This window comes from Rhodamnia argentea, chromosome 8, assembly GCF_020921035.1.
Source record: "Rhodamnia argentea isolate NSW1041297 chromosome 8, ASM2092103v1, whole genome shotgun sequence".
Taxonomy (NCBI): domain Eukaryota; kingdom Viridiplantae; phylum Streptophyta; class Magnoliopsida; order Myrtales; family Myrtaceae; genus Rhodamnia; species Rhodamnia argentea.
Window position 1 is genome coordinate 18,414,502 of NC_063157.1, and position 14,800 is coordinate 18,429,301.

The window sequence follows — 14,800 nt, forward strand, 5'->3', positions numbered from 1 at the left end:
CAATGTATGCCGAACACATAATCAATTCCCAAACGTCAAGTCTTCATGCCTTGCAGTGGCGCAGTGGTAGGAGAAGCCATGTCCTATTATAACTACAATCAAGCCATGTCCTATTATAACTACAATCAAATTGAACGCACTGATGTTAAGATATAGTTACGTCGAATAATTTGATGAAGGAAAAAACCGCTCAGTTCACAAATTATTGAGTCTATCACTTGATTAGTGCGTGTAAAAAGAAGAAGAAAGCAGACAACAAAAGAGGCGAATAAATGTGCGCGCCTTGAGTTTCTTTATATTACATTTTATCTGACCTAGTTCCAAAAAAAAAAAAAAACCAAAATTTTAGATCTAGTCCCAATTTTGTCTCGAATTTCACTGTCTTAAAATAGATCTCAAACTTTAGGTCCAGTCCCAAATATGCCCCGAACTTTTTTTGTCTAACAAAAAATCTCAAAATTTAGATTTAGACTTAAATCTACTCCGAATTTTGATACAAACTCTCAATCTAATCTCAAATGTACACCCATTATCCAGTCCTAACTTTGACATGGCATACATCTATAAGAAATCCACATCAGTAAGGTGACACAAAAAATTATCTCCAAAATTAAACCATTTTAGGATATTCAAATTAGAGATGATTGTCGGCAATTTTTGGAAAAGGGGACTAAAGGGGGCAGATTTAGGTTTAGAGCAAAAAACTGGTGATTTTTCTCTCGGACAAAAAAAGTTTGGGATAGATTTGGGACTAAACCTAAAGTACGGAGTTTTTTTAGACAAAGAAAATATTGGGGGAGAGTTGGATTGGACCTACAATTTGAGTTTTTTTTTTTTTTCAAAACAAAACAAAAATCGGGGTAAAATTGGATCTAGGTCTATAGTTACTGTTTTTTAGGGAATTAGGCCTCTTTTTACTTGATGTATCCCTCGTTTCATTGAGTAACTTTATCGAAGTATACCGCACGAAAGGAAATTGACAAGAGATGTAACAGGGCACTGAGGAAAGTGGTGTGACGTGAGTAAAAGTGAAGCGGGCGACAAACTCTTACTAAATATCGTCCGTCAATCTGGTCGAAGGAAATCACTGTTCTGAGGGGAAAAGAACTAGTTCCAATCTCTCATTACATGGTTCATCAGCCTCCTCTTCAGAGCTTCCATTGGACTAGCCTACTGCCCATAAGAGGAAACTATTTTCGAACACCGTAAGCTTAACATCGTCACATTGAAATTTTGATTTGCAGTAGAATGTCGATGTGATGTGATGGACCACAAGCTTAAAGATCGAAACCCATTTGAAGGGGGAGATTTCTCGAGATATTCAAAGAAGGAAATGAACTCAAACTGTATCGAAGATCGTTGATTTATCGTGTGTAATGTCTAAAAGCAATCCAAGAAATTGAAATAAGCTTTAGCTTGAAAGACCCTACTGAACCATAGAACAATGAATTTTCAAATATTAGTTTGAAGCCTGAATTAACTACACATGTCTATATCCTGCTAACTCATCTTTATGCCTCTGCACGAGAATTGTTAATACATTGGTTAGTACATATTTTCCTTAAGGGAGCTGTTAGCATGATAATACTATAGTTTATTTTTTATCACACGATCTCCCAATTAATGAGTATTTTATGTAAAATACACGATGATGATGTGTGGATTTACGGTTGAAATTGCACCGCCCTTGACAGTATTGTCAAGAAAGCATTTTCCTTTCCTAGAGCTGCTAGCCTAACAGTCAGACAGTACTATCATTTATTTATAACTACACAATCTTCAATTAATGAGTACTTCATATAAAACACGTGATGATGATGCATGGATCTGCAATTGAGATTATAGTGTCCTTGACAGTACTATTAAGAAAGCATTTCCCTTCCCCGAGAGTTGCTTGCCTAACAGTCTATTAATACTATTAGGAAAACATTTCCCTTTCCTTAATGGGTTGGTTAAGGAGTGCCTCTTAAATACTCAATTGACAAAATTTATACAACAAAAAGCCTTGCAATCCTAAACCCATAAATTTCCTTGGGAACATTCATATTTAAGTTCATGAACCCCTCCCAATCCACTTTTCTCCATCGTCATCCTTGTATTTATTTTTCTTTTTCGAGATGATAAGGCTAACAATGCTCGAAGCACTCCACCGTCTCATTGCCTTCCTCCAAGCCCCTTGGACTCCCCGTCTATGGAAATATATATAAATAAAAGAAGATGGTCCAATGAGTTGTAACTCCGAAGCCCCTATATATACTACACTTCCCAGAGACATCTATCGATGAGTCACAGAGAAAAATAATAGACTTTACTCTCAAGAAGAAGATAATGGAGTCAACACCAAAGTTGAAGTTGAAGCTCGTGGTCGACAAGAGCAAGCAAAGAGTGGTTTTTGCGGAAGCAGGAAAGGACTTTGTGGACTTCCTCTTCCACATCCAAGCCTTGCCCATTGCGACTCTCGCGCACATTCGAGCCATGAAAGCCGACTCCGTGGACGGCAGCTTGGGCAATCTTTACAAGAGCATTGCGGACTTGGAGTATGTGTACTTCGTGATGCCCCGCCACAAGCAGAACCTCTTGAAGCCCACGTTCCTCAACCCTGGTCCTAACATCAAAGTCCCGTTTACTCTCTTATTGCCTAGCGATTCATCATCTTCATCACGCCAAACCCACTGCTACATGTGCCCGACCAAGGATTGGACTTATTATTCCAGTCAAAAGGTCGCTGACAACCCTTCTGTGAGATGTCCTCGTTGCACCAGTGTCGTCATGGACCGAAGAGTGGAATTCGTTGAAGTGCCAACTGGGCAGACTGGTTACGTGAAAGAGCTGGTGAAGTATGTGGTGATGGACGACCTGGTGGTGAAGCCGATGACCAGTGACTCGTGCATTGCCATGTTGAAGGACAAGGCTGCCATGATTGAGAACAAGTTTGTTGATTTTGGGATGGACGAGGTAAGCCATATCCAACTACATTTGTTTTTCTGGCTAGTTCTGGCTAGTTCTTGGGTTTTTGATTGGGAACACGGCTTTTGCCACATAATGAACTTATTTCCATGTTATGTATAAAGAACAATCAGTCATGGGAAAATGATATGAACAATCGAATAGAAAAAATCACAGGTGCATCTCGAATGCCTCTTGACCTGTACAAATAATGTTAGTGATTCGCTCGAGAATTCAGAACATCATAAACTGAAATCGTGGATTCTTCCGGATTCTGCTGGTAATTTTTAACAGGCGATGGTGGTTTTTCGAACATGTCAGTAAACCAGATACCGTGGAATCGTCTATCGGTCTCTCTATGACCGTGACACGCTTCTACTGCATCACCGACTGTGCTTGAATAGTCCATAGACAGCAAGAAGTCCCACAGCAAGCGAATGATCGAATTCCGGTTCCACATGCATCGTGAAAACATCATCCCCCAGTGAAACTCCTGAGCTTGATTTCTTCTCTTTCACCTGTTAATGGCGAAGCAGAGATTGAGTTCATGTTCATACCACTTTGTACAGTGGCACATGAAGTTCGGCATTTATGACATTGAAAATTCACGTTGAAGATTGAAAGTGTGCAAATGCAGTTTGCTTGGTCCGACAAACCGCGTTTTGGAACTGTGACTTTCATTGTCGTAACCCTTTGGTGGTTCCTTTGGCAGGGAAAATTGCTGCTGGAGGCATCAGTACAGTCCAAGACAGTTCTAACCGATGTCTTCCTTAGCAAGAAAGGGCAGCAATGATGTGGCTACATTCACTCCCTTGTATTTCAGATCCTATCTTTTCTAGAGCAATGCAGTAGTGACCGAGGACTTTTGGTGCTACCCTATCTTATCTAGAGATTTAGATGATTCTGTCGGTATCTTCGGCATTCCGTTGGTTTTACTCAAATAATCCACTTAACAATCGAAAAATTATCGAGGGACAATCGATCATACGACTCACAAAATTCACTGCACAAAATCAACTGTGTTCAGAACTCCTCCGTGCGATCAAAGAAAGGGCTCCTTTGCGTCCGTTTTCTCTTTGCTTCTGTCTTTGTCCCTGTTTCGGCAAGAAGTCCGATTCTTGGATATCCCGTCGATTCTTGGATGATTGTTTTCTTCGCACGTTCAATGGACAAGTTATCTTCGAAAGGAAAACAAATCTCAACATATCTGCATCCACACCATCTCCCGTTCGAGAGGAATTCTAAAGCAAATAGATTTTTTGGTTTAACAGACTTTAACAACGTCCTGTAATCGATTTGCGTTTCCTAACAAGCTCAAATTCGAAATATGAAATTAACAGCATTTACACAAATTAAGGGCCAAATTGTTCAGAAATGTGGGGGAGTGAAAAAGGGCAGAAACAAATGAGAAGTCAAAGGCTGCTTATCAGTTGTTATCATCTTGTTCATGCACGTTTAGATCTTGTGGCTTCTCGTCTGCAAGTCTCCAATTTTCTCCGAGTTAAGAGAAATAGATCTACTGTAGGAGAAGGAAGACGAATAAGACTCGAGATGGAATCAGAGTACATGCACTTCGCCAATCGGGACGAAACAAGAACAAGATCTTAAGGATGGCAAACTGTACAAGTATAAACTTGGCAATAATAAGATGGTGGGCTGAATTGCAATGTTGCAAAATGTATTGATTATCCAGTAATGATTGTTTTTTAGTACTTCTCGCTACCTGATAAAGTACATATAATAAATTACCAATTTGTTACCGTCTCTTATCTTCTCTTCTTCATTGAGTTCTTGGTAGGCCAACAGCCGGGCGGGCAACCACATTATCTATTTCATCTATGGCAAAGGCTAACTATTCGAAAGAGTTCAAAAGGATGTTGAAAGTCATTCAAAAGTCCATTGTGAAGGAATCAGATTTTCGACGAGTAAGGATATGATGGCCTTGTTGTAATTATGGTTGGTTAATTAGATCAAGGAAAATGAGTAAAGCGAGATACTGTCTCAAAAATTCACGTGTCCCTTCATGTCACGCGACTCTTTAAATTGTGAGCATAACTAATGTGACTCTTGAGTTAGTGTCTTTGCAGTTTTCTGCGGCTGTTTTTACTGTCTATAAGTTGAGCTGTTTCCTTTGTTCAAAAGAAAAACTCGAAGAACTCCTCAAAGAACTACTCTAGTTTTCTCTGAAGTCGTTCTCCAAGTGTACCGATTTCGAGGAATGTTTGACAGAGTTCTGTTCTATTACAATTTTGTAGCAATTTTGCAATATCAAATTTGCTTTGCAATAATACCTCTTTTACTCATTAACTTGGTTATTACTAAAGTTGTTATCGCTTTCTCAGAGTTACTATTTTCTAGTTACAACAAACAGTGTTTTGTGGTTCCTTCAATATGTTACGTTATATCCAACAATCTTAAGGCGATTCGAAAATCGAGATGGCTAATAACAATCAAGTATCCAATAATGTCCAAAATGTTGCTAGAGATGTTCCTATGGTCGTTTCGTCCGCTACTGTTGGAGTGGTATAGACCTCGAGCCTGGTATTGTGGAAACAAATGCTGCGAGCCTGTGGACTAAGACCATCTACAGTGGTACGGATATACATCAACAGGTTTTGCCTTCCTTGATAATACCATATGATACATCAATTGAGAAGCCGGATAAATTCACGGGTATGGGGAGTAACAATGGGAGTAGAATGTTCTTCTATCTGATCATGCTAAATCTGGTTAAGTACTTATCAAAGGTTAATAAGTCCATATGAGCAAAATGTCACAATACTCGGGGCTTTGGAGGCTTGGAAGCACGGAGACTTCTTATGCCGAAAATATATCTTTAACTGTTTAGTAAATTTCCTATACAATGTACATCGGAATATTGGAACTGCTAAACAGTTATGAGAGTCCGTAAAAGAGAAATACACGGCTGAGGAAGCGAGCACCAAAAAATCCGTGCCAGCTTGGGAGAGCGGTTACGCGAAAGAGATGGTGAAGTATGTGGTCATGGATGATTTAGTGGTGAAGCCAATAGCTACTGACTCGGGCATTGCCATGTGGAAGGACAAGGATGCAACGATTGTGGACAAGTTTGTCGACTTTGGGGGTGGACGTGGTAAGCTGAATCGAAGCAACATTTGTTTTTCCTGGCTAGTTCTTGGATACAAGCTCTTTTCCGTAGAATTATATAAAAAAAAAGTCTTAAATCTATTATAATTATGCCAATTCGGTTATTCTGGCCAATTTTGCTCGGAAATCATTGATGTGGCGCGTCCGGTCTTTACGTGGCCAATTTTTAATAATATTTTGATATTTTTTCAAATTGTTTATTTGTATATTATTACTTTCTTTTTCTTTATTTTTTCCTTTCTTCCTTTTCCTTTTTTTTTTCTCTTCCTTCTTCCTTCGGATGTGCCTCGCCGGTGGCCGATGAGGTCCTCACCTCTTGCTGGTCACCGGGCTCGGCGGCTGGCTAGAGGAAGAAAAAAATTAAGAGAAAGAAGAGAAACAAAAGGAAATTAAAATGAAAAATTGGAAAATTTTGAAAATTCCAAAAAAATAAAAAAATAAAGTTAAAAATTGGCCACGTCGGAGCTGGCCACGCCACGTCATCTATTGCCGGCCAAAATTAGTCATTAGGACTAAGCGATACAAATACAAAAGGTTTATGATTGAATTGGTACAATTACAATATGTTTAAAAAAAATTTAGTAATTTTTTTTTTCAGAATTTTTAGTATGTTCGGTCATCACACAAATAACATTGTATCAACCTATTGGTGTTTACTTTGGTAGGGAGAATTGCTGTCGGAGGCATCATTATAGTCCAAGACAGTTCTAACCGATGTGTTCCTTGGCATAGGGGTGCCAAAACCGAACCGAAAACCGAACTAAAAGCTGAACCGAATTGAACCAAACTAAACTTTTGTATTTTTTCAGTTCGGTTTAGTTTTTGGTTCGGATAATGAAAATAACCAATTCCTTCTAAACAATTTGGGTTTTTTTAGTTCGGTTCAAATGTTAACCGAACCGAACCGTACACGCTTCTTCGTTTCATGATTTGATACTCCTTTTTTTTTTTTTTTTAACTTTTTGGTGGTTGAGGGCCGGTGGAGCCACCAGCATTGGCCGAGGATCGGGGACCCCCGCCGACCCATCGCCGAGCGGTCGTGAGCCCTCGCGGGCGACGGGTGAGGGGTTGCGGCCCCCTCACGGACGCAAGACAGGGCATCATGAGCCTTAGCGGTGGCCGGCGAGGGTCGCCGGCCCTTGCCTCGCCGTATCCGGGTGTCAAGAGGCATGTCCAGATTAGGCATCGATTAACCTGGCGAAGCATTTGGAGGGCTTGGTGGAGACGATAAAGTCGAAGGTGCGAGTGCTGAAGAAGACGAAGAAGTCGTGCGTGAAGATGGACAAGGGCTTGGTGGAACGACACCTCGCAGCGGATTTTGGAGAAACCCTCGGGGCCGAGATTCGAGGGAATTAGCCAAAGATAGAAGTGAAGAAGACGAAGATCTCAATGCAAGTGGTGTGCTGGAGGACGGAGAAGACGCCCGTGACGGAGCCCGGAGGTCGGTGGTGTCGAGGGTCATCGCGATGTGGATGGTGTGTCGTCACCGTCGCGTTCTTGTGGGTGTCCTCCTGTGGTGGACGAAGGATGAGGGTATTATGGGAAATAAGTGAGTGAGGGTGTCCTTTTGTGGTTTCTTGGGGGATAAAGGCTGACGCATCTTGATGACGATGATGCGCACATTCTCTCTCTATTTTCATTCTAAAACCCAAAAACTGAATCTGCCCGAATTGGATTGAACTAAATTTTTAGTTTGGTTCATATTTAGTTCAACAAAAGATATAGTTTGGTTCAAGCTTATCTCTTAATGGTTCATTTTGGTTCAGTTTTTAAAAAAACTAAACCGAACTAAACGATCGACACCCCTACCTTGGCGGGAAAGGCCGTTGCTATGATTAGTCTTTTGTATTATAGACCCTAGCTTGTCCGGAGGAGGCTTGTATTAAGCGAGGAAGTGCTACCCTATAATTATTTAGGGCTTATTTGGTAACGTTTCTATTTCAATTACGTTCCTTGGAACAAAAAAAAAATTAGAAATATATTTGCTAACGCAAATAATTCTAATTCTGATCCCGCTCTCGAGAGCACTTTTAGACCAAAAAGAAGAACAAAAAAAAAGTTGGTTCTCCAAAAAAAGAACATTTTTGATAATAAAAAAGGCGACGATAGTCTTCTCTCACTTTTGTCGGGCGCCAACGAGGCGTGGGCCTAGTAACCCTAACTCGGTCCAAATATTTTTTTTTAATAAAAATTTCAATTTAATAAAAAAAATTAAAACATGATTAAAAAATCCAAAAAATGGAAAATTCATGAACATCCTAAAAAAATGGGAAAAAATCAGAAAAAATTGTAAAAATTCCAAAAGAAATTTCAAAAATTAGGAAAAGAGTCATTTCAATTGGCCAATCCTATTCTTACACGATTTTGCCTTCCGATTTCTCCCAAATGATGATTTTACCCCTCAGGGGAAAATCGTTCAAAAAAATCCCGAAAATTCTCAGCAAGTAGGAAATAGGTCAATTCAACCAGCCAATCCAGTTTTTGGTCATTTTGCCTATTGATTTTTTCTAAGCCTTTGCTTGATTTATTGCTGGAATACCATGCTGCATCAATGACCATTCACATGATATCCAAGGGTAAAACTGAGCTACATTTGTGGTAGAGATGTAATGTATTCATTCCGAGCAATAAAAGATAATCAAAGTCATCTATTTCATCCTTGGCATATACATAGCCTCAAGAGAAGCATGGGAAAACAACAATTTTAGCATATTATCCTTCCAAGGAACAAATCTGAAGCATCCCTATTTTAGCCCAAAAAATGTTATGGTGCAAGAGGAAAGTCATCAAATGTGATTATGTAATTATTTGATTTAATTGATAAATTGGGAAGAGAAATTATTTTCTAGAATAGAAATTTTGTGCAGTTATCAAACGTATTTCTATTTCGAGAATAGAAATTTTATACAATTACCAAACGCGTTTTGATTCTTTAAAACTCAACTAGGGAACATAATAAAATAAATTAATTCTAATCGTAGTCACTTTTTTGGAACAGAAACGTTATGAAACATGCCCTTACTAATCATCTAACACATGCGCTATCCTATTTCTTGACCTGATTGATCTATTCAGATAAAACACATTTTGTGCAACTTGAGGAGCATATGTACCGCAGCTCAACTGTCACTCATAAACTAATTTCTAAGTTAGCTAATGTATAAGAGAGACTAATTTCACAACAGGGATTGAATAGTTTCATCGGCATCTTACAAAGTATAGCAGGAATAAACTACCGGCAAGCTAATAGATACAAGAGTTTAATTTCTAAAGGGTTTTTTTTTTTTTTGGTCAAAATTCTCTGAAGTTGAAGAGCAGCAATTTACTACGTTTCCTCCAGATGAACATGTCTGTGAGAACCCTTTTGGAGTGGCATTCAGCGTTCAACAGCTTCATGGCCTGAATGCATGAACAAATATTTGATTCACTGATGTATTATTTGACCGGTTTTCATTTTGACCAGTCATGTCTTACCTCTTCATGATGATAACATCTGATGAGCAACCCTTGACTCTTCATTTGTTTCTGCCTTCTTCTCTTCTCTACGTTTATTACCAATTTGGCCCTTCACGTGTGTAAATGCCATCCAATGGACCTACCCAGTAAATCGCATTGCGTGTATCTCACCTTCGTCTCTGCGACCGAAAGAACGGCCACAGGAAAGAGTGAAACCGACAGATACATTAGAGGCAATCGAGAATTCCAATGAGATGAACTGTGAAACAACGAATATGGAAGAGTGAAACAATGCCCGCGCTCTTCACTGTCTCATTGCCTTCTTCCAACCCTTTAGGCTCCCCCATCCACGAACGTTCCAATGAGATGAACTGTGAAGCCCCTATATAAACACTTACCAGCAACATCTACTCATCAGTCACCAAGAAACTTCATAGACTCTGCTCACCAAAAGAAGATAATGGAGTCAACTCCAAAGTTGCAGTTGAAGCTGGTGATCGACAAGAGCAAGCAGAGAATGGTTTTTGCGGAAGCAGGAAAGGATTTTGTGGACTTCCTCTTCCACGTCCACACCTTGCCGATTGCAACTCTCACGCACATACTTGCCGGGAAAGCTGACTCCGTGGACGGCAGCTTAGGCAATCTTAACAAGAGCATTGAGGACTTGCAGGATGTGCACTTCATGATGCCCGACCACAAGCAGAACCTCTTGAAGCCCAGGTTCCCCTACCGTGGTCCAAAGATCGCCCTCCCGTTTACTCTTTTATTGCCTAGCGTTTCATCATCTTCATCATTGTGCTCATAAGTACGGTATAAAGGTCACTGACGGCTCTTCTCTGACATGTCCTGGAGTGGATTTCATTGAAGTGCCAGCCGGGGAGACTGGTTACGTGAAAGAGCTGGTGAAGTATGTGGTGATGGACGATCTGGTGGTGAAGCCAATGACTATTGGCTCGTGCATCGCCATGTTGAAGGACAAGGCTGTGATGATTGAGGACAAGTTTGTTAATTTTGGGATGGACGAGGTAAAGCCAAATCCAACTGCATTTGTTTTCCTGGCTAGTTCTTGGGTCGTGCTCTTTTCACCTTTCACCACATGTATGGCATTTCGTTTCATCCTCACAGCTAGACTAAAGAGCATCGAAACAAATTCAGACGTCATAATTCCTTTAAAGTCATTTTCAGAATCTACAGTATGTTCGGTCGACAACAGTTAACATTGTGTTAGCCCTTTGGTGGTTCCCTTGGCAGGGAAAATTGCTGCTGGAGGCATCATTACAGTCCAAGACAGTTCTAACCGATGTCTTCCTTGGCAAGAAACGCCAAAATGATGTTGCTACAATCACTCCCATGTTTTACAGATCCTCGCTTCTCTGGAGCAATGCAGTAATAACCGAGGAATTTGAATGCTGCCCTATAATTATTTACTAATCATGTAATTGTTGCACTTATCTCGTACATGTTTTCATTTTCTATCGATTTGGCGAAACTGATAGATACATTAGAGACAATCATACATCTTATCACTCAGAAACTAATTTCAGAGTAAGCAAATATGTAACAGCAACTAATTTCTCAATGGGCATTAAGTAACTTCATCAGCATCTTCCAGCGAGCTAATACACGAGATGATAGTTTCTAAAAATGAAGAGTAGCGTTTCCCTGATCTTTCCTCTGGCTGAATATGTCTCTGAGAACCGTTTTGGAGTGCAAAGAAGCATTCAACAGCTTTATGGCCCGACGGCTGCTTCTTTTTTGCAAGTTTAGAATTTGCACATCATGTTTATAAAAAACTGTAATTGTACTATTGCAGTGGCTCATAGAATCAGAACTCGATCATAAATTAGTCCGAATTGTCGAAGACTTCTGGTCATATAAGTTGAAGAATTACCGTGGGCGACAGGTCGCAAAGAACATCAATTTGGCCTTGGTCTGTAAACTGTACCCTCGAGCCAGTTTTAATACATAATTTTACTAAAACACAAAGTGAATCAGGTCGCTGTTTGGTTACAAAAAAAAATTAAGATCCCATCCAACTCCATGACTCTTCAAAAAGCGAGAGATTCATGGAAATGCATTTAACACATTGTGAAAGGATAGGGCAAAAGGTTGCAAATCAATCGTGCTGAATTCTTCCAGCATCTTATTTTTCTGTGATCCTTGCTCTGCACCTCTTTATCTCAGGAAAAAGTCCAAAAGAAGTCATAAACTATTACATTAGTATCAATTCAGTCTTAAACATTTTAATTGGACCAGTTTATTCCTAAATATTTTTTTTTTACATGTGTACTAATTGAGTTCAACTGGCCAATTTTGGCTAAAAATCGTTAACGTAGACGTCGGTCATTTTACGTGGTACGATCGGCGCCGACATAGATATTTTTTTAATATTATTTTGAATTTCATGCAGTTCTTCTTCCTAGTTCTAATTCTCTCCATGAAGTTGAAGACAAATGACATCAATTGAAGCGAAGTACTGACGAGAATCGATAATCAGGGCCTGATGGCAGTGGGAAGTGAAATTAAGCAAACGGGGCCGGTTTTCGCCGGCCAAGACAAAGGAAAAAGTCAACTAGTCCTTTTGATTTGCACTTTTCCTTCTCAATCGTGTCCTTTCGATCGGTGCAATTGAACCCTCTAGCGCGTGCAACTTGAGCAAGCGAATCATTTAATCATCAACTGCTAGTTACACTATTAAAATCTAATCGACATAGAAGGAGGAAACAGATGATTTTACATTATGAAGTGTAAGCTAAGAAAAGATAAACTAAAAAGAAGAAAATTAAAAGTGATACTCTGCTGCCGCTGTAGGCTCGTCCGTGATTTACACAACATCGAATTTTATGATCAAATCAATCGGACCATCTCGGTTGATGTCCTTGGGCTCTGGTGGCTCGGGCTAGGACCGCTGGCACGCGGATTGTTCGACCCCCAGCCGGGTTTATCGGACGGTCCCCGCTCTAAGCTTTGATCCGCTTGATCACACGAGACCATCACAAATGCACCCTATGTATTTTTCTAACCAAGCTGGACTTAAAGAGAGAAAGAGAGCGCAACCGTCAGATGATCTCAGAGGAAAAAAAGAGAAAATGGGGGAAGTACGGAAAAGTTTGCTCCTTTTTTTCAGGATAAGTAAACGTGCAAAAGTTTCATTCGCATAACACGAATGGTTTATATATACATATATCTAGCTACCGCAATAATGCCCAGATACTTTTTTTTCCGCACTTACATACAAGAATTCATGCATGGAGCCGTGTAGGTCGGAACCGAATCCGTATCTCTCTTATATGACTATTGGGTCCAGACTTATTAGTAAACCGAGATTTGGTACCATAAGCCTTATAGCCCTTCGGACTAAGTCATGATCACAAGATCTCTTTTTTTTCTTCTCAGGTTAACTAAAAGCAAAAGAGATTAATTCAATGAGTGTTAGTCGGAGCGACTTGTTAGTAAATTGGGATTTTGATACCAGCGTTGGTTGGTCTTGGACCTCTTTCATCCCAAAAGTTAGTTCAAAGGATGAAACTTTTCTTCACACTTGTAAATCGACTACCAGCCCTTTCCATAACCGACGTGAGATAATCCTAATAATAAGTTGCGACACAACCAACGGACATTTTGTGAGATATTATTTCAGAGAGAAAAGTGGCCGCTTGTCGCCATCACTCGGGCCTGTGAAGTGGGATCATGCGACCTTGAGCCAACCGTTGCTAAGTTCCTGCAACCCCCTATCAAGATCTTGGCTCGCATTAGGTCATGCCACCTCAATCAACCGTCGCCCGCAGTCCTAGCCATCTCCATACCATGCACCTCCCGGCAACCATGGCGTCATTGCTTGCCGGGTCGGCCTGCCTCTATTTTTCATTTTCAATTGTCTACTTTTAATTAATATATATTCTATTTTACATTTATTTCAAAAACTCCAAAAGCGATGTAAGATGCCACATCAGCACCGTGTCACCATTTAACAGTGACTAATCAAGCACGTCAGTATTTTCATTAACTTTTTAATTTAATGACCAATTTGGATGAAAAAAAAATATTATTTAGAGATTATATATGCAAAAAAATCTCCACTTACGCAATTGAACAAATTGAAAAAAAAATATATAGGAGTTAGCCGTGCCATGATCCTTTTTTTTTTAGGCTTCATTTAACGTTAGATTTACTCAATTTCAAACTTTAAATTTCAAAGTTATATAACTGTTCACCTTTTTAAGTTCGTATGAAATGTTTTTATAATTTTTAATTGAAGAGATGTACTTTGCATTCCAGAAGAGTTGTAATAGGTGGTCTTGTTATCTGTATTAAAGGAATTCCTAAGGAAATGGAAAATGCCTTAGCATATAGTGTTATTTTGACTACTAGTTATATAAATGGAAGTACACATTTAGATTTGACCAAAAAAGGGTACACATTCAGTTTTATGCCAAAATTTGGAAATTAATGATTTATCTAATCCTAATACCTCGAACAAAAAAGAAGAAGAATGAATCCATAGTAAAATCCTAAGCTAATTTTTCAGCGTTAGAAATCAACTTCTAGTAAGAAGTTGATTTTTTTACTTCTCGAGAGAAGCAAATTTTTTTATTTCTTCAAGTGGCTAAAAAAAAGGCTCCATAACTACTTTTGGAGTAAAAAAAAAAATTCTATAAATAGAAAAATGAAGTTGCGTAATCAAAATATTTTCAGCTCCAAAAATTGCATTACTAAACTGATTTCTACTTCAAAAACACTTCTAGAGCACAAATTTTACTCCTTAAATATTGCCACACGTGTCAGAATCCATTTGTTTCACGAAAAATAATTTTCAAGATAATAATTTTCTAATTTTTCAATGTTTGGTTCATGAAAAATGATTTCTTTTTTTTAAGAGAGGAAAATATTTTCTCTCATCTTTCCTCCATTCACATTTTATTCTTCTTTTCTTTTTTCTTTCTTTTCCCCGATTATCGCCGTGTGGCTGGCAAACGGCAGATGTAAAACGAAAATAAAACAAAATAAGAGAAAAAAAAAACTAAAAGAAAAGAATATAAATACCAAAAACTAAAAGCTATTACAAAGTTCAAAAATTCGGATTTTTTGAAATTAAAAAAAATGTTCACGTTAACGTCAACCGTGCCACGTAAGACGGCCGGGTCTACATTTGCAATTTCCGACAAACCTATGATGTGGAAAATCAAATGAGATTTTCCTTACTAAATGACATCAGTTTATTTTGAGATCTCAACCAAACACAGAAAATTATTCTCATTTTCCTGAAAATGAC

The 14,800-nt window shown here is 39.0% G+C and overlaps 2 protein-coding genes across 2 annotated transcripts; both read left to right on the top strand.

Moving 5' to 3' along the window:
* The first annotated feature begins 2,328 nt into the window (after positions 1 to 2,328).
* On the top strand, positions 2,329 to 3,739 carry LOC115728071. The gene is made up of 2 exons (XM_030658399.1): positions 2,329 to 2,955; positions 3,659 to 3,739. The coding sequence occupies exons 1-2, from the start codon at positions 2,329 to 2,331 to the stop codon at positions 3,737 to 3,739; spliced, it is 708 nt and encodes a 235-aa protein (XP_030514259.1).
* A 6,249-nt stretch (positions 3,740 to 9,988) lies between these two features.
* On the top strand, positions 9,989 to 10,978 carry LOC125316304. Its single transcript, XM_048284317.1, has 3 exons — positions 9,989 to 10,259; positions 10,303 to 10,553; positions 10,780 to 10,978. Exons 1-3 carry the CDS (start codon positions 9,989 to 9,991, stop codon positions 10,957 to 10,959), a joined length of 702 nt encoding a protein of 233 aa, XP_048140274.1. The 3' UTR covers positions 10,960 to 10,978.
* The last annotated feature ends 3,822 nt before the right edge of the window (positions 10,979 to 14,800 follow it).

Bases quoted from the DNA above. Each gene is read 5' to 3' on its own strand.
- LOC125316304 (XM_048284317.1), top strand. From the start codon at position 9,989: ATGGAGTCAACTCCAAAGTTGCAGTTGAAGCTGGTGATCGACAAGAGC. The intron at 10,260-10,302 runs GTGGTCCAAAGA...TTTATTGCCTAG, and splicing joins GAAGCCCAGGTTCCCCTACC to CGTTTCATCATCTTCATCAT. The intron at 10,554-10,779 runs GTAAAGCCAAAT...TTCCCTTGGCAG, and splicing joins TTAATTTTGGGATGGACGAG to GGAAAATTGCTGCTGGAGGC.
- LOC115728071 (XM_030658399.1), top strand. From the start codon at position 2,329: ATGGAGTCAACACCAAAGTTGAAGTTGAAGCTCGTGGTCGACAAGAGC. The intron at 2,956-3,658 runs GTAAGCCATATC...TTCCTTTGGCAG, and splicing joins TTGATTTTGGGATGGACGAG to GGAAAATTGCTGCTGGAGGC.